The sequence below is a fragment of the Pistacia vera genome, unplaced genomic scaffold, assembly GCF_008641045.1.
Source record: "Pistacia vera cultivar Batoury unplaced genomic scaffold, PisVer_v2 Contig481, whole genome shotgun sequence".
Classification (NCBI taxonomy): domain Eukaryota; kingdom Viridiplantae; phylum Streptophyta; class Magnoliopsida; order Sapindales; family Anacardiaceae; genus Pistacia; species Pistacia vera.
Window position 1 is genome coordinate 281,734 of NW_022196314.1, and position 7,822 is coordinate 289,555.

The window sequence follows — 7,822 nt, forward strand, 5'->3', positions numbered from 1 at the left end:
ATTGCACAAAAAATAACTCTAATCAATGGGTTGATCAATGTTTAAATAAGAATAAAAGAATTCAATGATTGTATAACTTCTTGTACTGTAAAATAACTCCATATTTCTATTGAGAAATAGTTTATATCATAGAGGGAGGGATATTAAAGGCAAAAGTAATAACAAACAAAAACGTAACTATCTAGGCTCCTATTGAGAAGGAGAATGACCGAAGCCACGCCCAGAAAACCGCCCACAAGTTGAAACATAAAGAGGCTTTCTTCTTCTTTTCTACTGTTAAACAACAATGACCTTTTCCTACCATTCAAACTTGTATTTACTTTATTAAAGAGAGCACCCAAAAGTTGCCAACCAAAATCCAAAAAGCACACCCAAGAGATTATTTGTGTTAAAAATCATCAAACACGTTTAAAACTTAAATTAAGAAAATTGTGTTTCAGATATCATGTCCCAATGCCAAAATTCAAGCAATCAAAGTAATAAAAAAATGCCCAAGTTAGTGGTAATTATACCATTTATTGAAGTTTTAGAGTATCTTGTCAGCAAATACATTGGAAAAAAAAAAAAAAAGTCCTTTACAAAATGTGTCCAGTGTACCCATCCAATTGTTGCTTTCCCACATCTAAAAAGTTTGAGTTAGTTCTTCAAATGGTACAGATGACTAGCAATGGTGACTTGAAGAAAACTTTGTGCGAAAAGCGCCCACCTTGGCTCAAAGATATTATATATTACAGACTAATGAAGCAGAAATTCAATTTACCAAGAAAGTATTTTCTTCTTCCTTCAACCTTCCTCCCAATCAATATCATCTTCCTCCTCTCCAGAAGCCTCGGCTTCCACATTCAAGTCATTGACCTTAAATTCATTTGTATTGCCTGTGGTAAAGCAAAGGAACATAGTTGATGAATAATAATTACTGAAGTAGTGGCATATGGTAACGTTCAGAACACCAAAATTCTATGCAAAATCACATACTTTGTTGTTTGTTGTGTGAAATTATGATAAAAAAATGCGTGACACTTTTTTTTTTTTGGTGAGTAGACCAAATGAATGTCAACAGATAAGCCCATAAAAATTTCACCAGTCATTTAATGAACTCAAATAATAAAGCCTCGTGATAACAAATATTCTTTTGTTTGAGTAATTCTTTATCATTCTAAAATTTATTTGATATTTACTACAATTACCTGAAACTGGAGCCTCTTCCCAATCAACATCATCATCTCCCTCATCCTCTTCACGTTTAGCCTTCATGCCCACTTGACGATTAGCATAATTTCCAGAAAGCCCATCATCAGAGATGGGTGGTGTTTTTGAAGTTTCCTGTTGCGTCTTTGCAGCTTCTTGTAGCTCTTGTTGTTTCTTAAATAAAGCAGCATAATAAGCTTTAACATACTCATCCTGAAACATAATTGGGAAACAGAAACTATGTCAAACTTTTGAGCAAATGGAGAGAGCGAGGGGCAATTTCACATGCAACACATATCAAAACAAAGAAATGTAATAGTTCATCTCATTGCACGAGCCTGTAAACTCTTTTTATCATCTTCAACAGTGGACTTCTTGTCATCTGACAATCCTCCAGTAGCTGAACTTCCATCCATCTTTGATTCCTGCTCAACCTCTCCGCGTTGTTCCTTTGTAAGGTTCATTCCTTGTTTGATCATCCAAGGTGGCAACACTTTCAGAGATGTTGCAGCATCAGATTTGACATCCACTTCCTTGCCCTCAGCACCAGCAAAGGCAACTTCAACCTGCAAAATTCAATCACAAATTGCTCACAAAAAATCCAATCCAATATAATTGTAGGACATGAGACATTACAGAGTTGCAGACTCAACAAGATAAGATAGTGTTCCTCCACTGGAAATGAAGTTAATTAGATAAAATTAAATCATTACTTTTGGGTTAATAGCTGTAAACCTGGTGAGATACACCTAAACCCCCTGAGGTATACCTAATAGACCTGAACCCCTGCAATTAGTAATTTCGAGACATGTCTAAGCAAACATGTATAATCTCAGTAACAGCAGGGGTGGATTACTTCAGGGGTTCATAGCTATTAACTTTTACTTTATATATACATTGCAATCCACCTGTTTGCATCCCAAGTGATATGACATTATTTTACAGGTACAAATCATGGATTACGCAATCTACATGCACCTTTAAAACAATGATACATCAATTTATTTATTCGATGGCATAGAGTGTCGATGGATTGTCAACATTAAACGTGATTTTTTGACTTTTGATTTTAACCATTTGACGAAAATGAATTAATAGGTGTAATTTTATGTTAAGGGGGTTTAACTAAAAAGTTAATATATATAAGACCAATTACATGGGGAAAATAATTAAATCTACCAGACAACGCTCATACTTAGAGCTGTAACAAGCTCGGTCACTAATACTACAAAATTCTATTCACTAATCTTGGAATATGTTTAGTTAAGTTAGAAAAAAGGCTAATCTTAAAACACAAAAACTGCAATCAGCGTGCTAGGTTGTTATTTTTCAAATTATTAAAGGTTTATTAGACTATCTGTTCTTGTATATTAGGTTGGTTAAAAATACAACAAAGCTTAATACAGATTACATGGATTCTTAATTAGGTAACAAAATGAAGAAAAAAATTAATTAGTGACAAGCAACTCATGATAGCATTGCTAAAAAAACCAGCCTTGTTAGACAATCTCAAACCAAAAATTGCTTGGTTTAGGACCCAGTCACAATACAACTGTATAAGAAACCATAATAGATATTTAACTCATGGGATATGCTAACATTGTCTCTCACATGCAAACAAAACAGAATACTCAGACACATAGGCCCTGTGATCATTGATTCATAGACTAAACAAAACATGGTAAAAAAGAAAAAAAGAAAAAAAAAACTGAATATAGTAGACAAATCAAAATCAAAAGCTTAAACTAGTAAGTTAAGAACCCACCATAATTTGGGGATCCATGCTAGATATAAACTTAACTCGTTTTGATATATACTATGACACATCTTAGGCAACCCATCTTTTATGAGCAACAGAATCAATCACCACCGTAAATAACATTATAGTCTAGCATGGGCACATGTTATAACAAAAGCAAAAAGAAAATATTATAGAACTCAAACTCCAACCTAAAAATTCACACTCAAAGGGGAAAAGGTCAAAGTAGAAAGTCACCTTTGTGTCCCCAAGAAATGGCATTGGTGTTCCACCATACCCAACCTGAGAAGATTTTGATGGATCATTGGAACTAGAATCACCATTAACTGCACGCCCAGCAGCACTTGCTCGAGCTTCCCATGCTTGGAGAGTTCCAAATTCAGGCACAGCCAAATCTTTCACTCTGTCGAGCTGACTCATCAATGGCTTAAGCTGAGTCTGCAGTCATTAAACCAAATTAAAAAACAAAGACAAGAGTTAAGAAGCCCTAAGGGCTCAAAAAACATACAACATGAAAACACATATCCTATTCCAAAATATCAAAAAAACCCTGCTCAAAATTTACACAAAATCTTCCTTAGCTAGGGAAACGAAGCTTCCCAACAGTGAATAGAGAAGAAACTTACAGGAACTCAAAAGCATAGAATGCACAAAAAGAAGCCCAAAATTTTACTTTATCCAAATAACAAGATCTCTTCCCCACTTTTGCCAAAAAATCTCCTATTTCTTGCTAGCCATAGAACCTAAACAATTGCTATTATAGCAAAATTTCGAAACACAACTTTTTTTCTTCTGCCTCCAAAAGTGGCACGTCTTTCTAACAAACCAAAGAACAAGACCCAATTCTTAGAAATTCCAACGTAAGGGCAGTGCAAATATAAGTGGTCAACAATCTCATAGTCTGTTTTCACAAGGTGCACAAACTCAAAGCTAATGAGATATAAGTTCTTCTCTTTTGAATCAAATGATTTATATTGATGTTTCTAAGCACAAAAGTTCACACTAACACCTTAACTTTGCTAGAAACTTTGGCTTTCAAAATCACTTCAGAGGGCTCAAATAAAGGAGTATTTGGATTACCAATAAAACTGTTTATAAAAGATTTACTACAAAAAAATTCAGGACTTGTCAAGCAACAAAATCTACAATCATCCTTTCATCTAGATAAAGCTGTCTAGATAGACACTCAATAAGTTCAATTTGATTAAGGCCTAGGCCACCAAAAGTTATAGTCCAAACTGTCTGATGTTATAAGCAAGTAGGACTACAAAGAAAAAAAAAAAAGGCTACAAGCAACTGAGCACAAGACCCAGAAAAGTTCACTGCTAATTGCTAAGCAATGACCAAGATCTTTCTATTTCAACCCAGTATTACACAAACTTTGTCACCAAGCCAACTAAACGATAATTAACCATAAAACAAAGAGATATTCTCTGTCTTTATTCAAACCTCACCGTGCTATTAGTGCAGAAGTACACCTATATTCTATGTAAAGCAGATCTATTTGCTGCAAACATGTAAACAAATGTATTAAATAATGGGGAAAAGTTAACAGATCTATTTTAATAATTGTTCCATAGAAATTCGGATAATGCATGGAAGACAGAGGAAAAGTACCAACGTTGTAAACAAAGAAAGCCATAATCAGTAAGAAACCTCCATATTTTGAAGCATGCTCTTCAATTTTTCACGCCGCCGCTTCCTTGCATTGTCATCTCCATCTCCTCCTTCTTGAGCTGCAAACTTGTCACTCTCTGCCCGGAGTTCTCCATTGCAACTTTCACAGCGAAAATTACCATCTTCCTCAGAAACCAATCGCAAAGCATCCAAAGCATTATATCTGGATATGCCATCAGAAAATACTCAAGTTTTCAAGAATATAAAATTCATTCCACATGTGTATCTGCGTAAAGTAACATCAACAATAAAAAATAAAAAATTAAAAGTGAGGGATAGCAAAGACCTTTTATCACATTTAGGGCATATATATTCCTGAATTGTGTTCCTGTTATCCAATTCATCCTTCAATTTTTTCTTCATTCGGTGGATTCTGTACCTGATAACATCATAGATCTGCAAGGGATCTCTGCTTTAGGTAGTAATTTACAAGCTAGGATTTAGTTGGTATATGATAAGATGAAAGATTAAAGAGGAAAGCAGAAGGTTTCTTTTGCCTTTTCTGTCCTAACAAATTATTTGACATTTGTTTATCAACTTTGGTGATCAAAGTAAGAGTAACCTGTGCATAATCTAGACAACAGTATGAGTGAGTGTGCAGCTTAATCTTTTCTTCTCCCTCTTTTCCAAATGGTTGACCATCAGCTGTGGCTGCAACGGCAGCACTATATATCTTTGCACCCTTAGCTGTCTGCAACAAAATCAATTAAAATAAGAAGAAAACAAATAACGAATCCTACATGGTTGGGGAACATGTTGATTAATCAAAAACTGACAGTCAATGTTGGGCAATTTTCCACATGTTAAATCAAGGACAAAAATTTGAGTCCTATAGCAGCCAACACACATGAACAACATAAACTAAGCAATGAAGCAACAACAAAAACATTGATGCATAACTGATCACTAGCCTCTAATAAGTAGGGGTGTAAAGTGATCCAAGCCACTTGAGTTCAGTTTACCACTGGCCATCTAACAACCTTCCTTCAGTTTGCTCATACTTTAAATGAGCCAAACTCAAACAGATAACACTTAACATAAAGTCACTTAAAAAAAAGAGAGGTGAGTACCAGGACAAGCCTTTAATAAGTTGTCTGTAAAACGAACCCATATTAAAGAAAGAGTCTCCCTTGCCATCATAAATTTTTAGGATCAAATAAAGAAGACAACCTAAAACAAACGTTGACAGGTAATAACCTAGGCACATCTAGTTAAACTCTTTCACTTTTAAAATTTTGAAAAAAAACAAATATCTACCAACAGTTCCTAAAAACTTTTTACTTTTTGCAATCAAGTGATCAGAAAAGTATATTAGCTCAATGTCTTTTGCTTTTTGCAACAGTGAGCGACTGGATCATGACTATAAAACTATATATGATAGCATGAATCTCCTCAAGAAAACACAATTTAAAATTTGAGAGGGGATGCCACATGACTTTAAAAAGAAAAATGAATTGCTTATCAAAAAAATGTATTCTTTACTTCTGTTTAACAATTTTTTTTTTTTCCTTCTGTTTTCCGTGCTTTTTAGACATCTACAACAAAGAACTTCTTAGAGTATTGAAACAAAAATCCAAATCAAAACCGTTCTATCATAGAAACAGAAGCCAGAAGAGAATGCATTTATAGATCAGCCAAAAACATTGTGTGTTGTTAGGATTCAAACTATGCACTATGCAAAGTTTAATGTCTCCAATTACACCTCTTAAGTAAATTTAAATCGAGATTCTTTTAACATAAAGAATTATAAGAGCTAGGTCGAGCACTAAATTTAATACAAAAGATAACAACACTAAAAAATATAAATACATAATACGTTTGATATAATTCTGGATAGTCCTACATGCATTTAGTAAGAAGCTGCCATAAAATTACACAAGGCAAGAAGAAAACATAATAAAACTATAATTCGGAATCAGCTGAGGGTAGAATATAAAGAGAAGTATAACAAACTAGTAGGATCTAAGAAGGACCTCAATAAAATGCATGCAATATAGTGAACACTGACCTCTTTCCTATGATCACGGGTGACTAGTTTTTCTTCCTCAAAAAATCGCAATGTTCGGCGAAGTTGCTTGGAGTGCAGTTTCAAATCTTTCGCCAAATCTTCTTCTCTTACCCATTGCCGTCTAGAAAAAAAAAAAATAATATATATAGGTCAACAATAAATATAGGTAGAATCTTGTTAACCACAGAAGTGCCCCTCAAAAACACACAATATTTTCTTTCAAAATGAGTAAACCTCTTATCACTTCTAAAATGAAACTCTAAAATTACTTACACAGCCAAGATCACTAACTTAAAACTCTACTCCATAATAACCCCCCATTTCATTGCATAGTCTCAATTAAGACACATAATAACCAACTTTTTAATACACAATCAAGAGTGTTGATTTTCTAACTCCACTTTTCTACTTCAAAAACCAAGAACACATTTTAATAATTCCATAATTGATTCTAAATCCTACAAATACCTCGTTAGCGCATCGAGCACCACAACGGCAATCCCTCTGTTATCACTCCGACCAGTTTTGGGTTGATTATCGCCTTTTGTCGTTATATCATCATAAAATGCCCGGGCCGCGAGCTTCACCAATCTGTGAACACACCGAATTGAATTGCGTCAATTTCTGTTAACATAATTGATTGATTTGAACTTAAAGTTTGAATTTGATATAATTGTAGAAAGTGTTACTTGTTAAAAGGTTCGACGCTCATTGTTGTTGACTGAAATTTAATCGAATGTCCAGAGATTTTAAGGGTTTACGGTAAATTCTCTTTTTAAGTTTTGATTTGGGATCGGTCGTAAGATTTCGTTTTGAGAAAAGACCTGGACATCTCCTTGGTTAAATTGAGGACAAGGCCTGCATATATAGAAGATGATTTTTCCAGAGACCCCGTAAGTTTCGGAAAATACTTTTCTGGTCCTTTATGTATTAATATTTTTTAGTGGGGCTCGATCTTTTGGTTTTGCAGAGATACCCTTAATTATGCGGAGTTTTTATTTTTAATACTAAAATTAAATTTTTTGGGAAAAAGTAGGCTTCGATTTGGTTGGATTTTGGGAATACTACTTTTAGTATTCCCAAAAAAGTTAAACAGTAAAATACCAAAAAACTCACAATATTATTCAACTTTATTCAACATTTTTTAAACCTCCTAAATTTGTTAATTAAATTAAATACCCCTAAATATT

At 34.0% G+C, this 7,822-nt stretch overlaps 1 protein-coding gene across 1 annotated transcript; it reads right to left on the reverse strand.

Annotated features, from left to right (window-relative positions):
- Positions 1 to 483: 483 nt before the first annotated feature.
- On the reverse strand, positions 484 to 7,463 carry LOC116146674 (general transcription factor IIE subunit 1). Its single transcript, XM_031432090.1, has 10 exons — positions 7,322 to 7,463; positions 7,101 to 7,223; positions 6,633 to 6,753; positions 5,187 to 5,315; positions 4,911 to 5,020; positions 4,604 to 4,787; positions 3,185 to 3,385; positions 1,527 to 1,754; positions 1,188 to 1,401; positions 484 to 875 (listed from the first exon to the last, which is right to left on the reverse strand). Exons 1-10 carry the CDS (start codon positions 7,342 to 7,344, stop codon positions 784 to 786), a joined length of 1,425 nt encoding a protein of 474 aa, XP_031287950.1. The 5' UTR covers positions 7,345 to 7,463; the 3' UTR covers positions 484 to 783.
- Positions 7,464 to 7,822: the final 359 nt, after the last annotated feature.

What these genes read in the sequence shown, in the direction of transcription:
- LOC116146674 (XM_031432090.1), bottom strand. Translation starts at nt 7,344, where the DNA reads ATGAGCGTCGAACCTTTTAACAA. An exon ending in GTTGTCTAGATTATGCACAG is followed by an intron (nt 5,021 to 5,186) that starts GTTACTCTTACT and finishes GATCCCTTGCAG; the next exon opens with ATCTATGATGTTATCAGGTA. An exon ending in ATGATAAAAAGAGTTTACAG is followed by an intron (nt 1,402 to 1,526) that starts GCTCGTGCAATG and finishes ATTATGTTTCAG; the next exon opens with GATGAGTATGTTAAAGCTTA.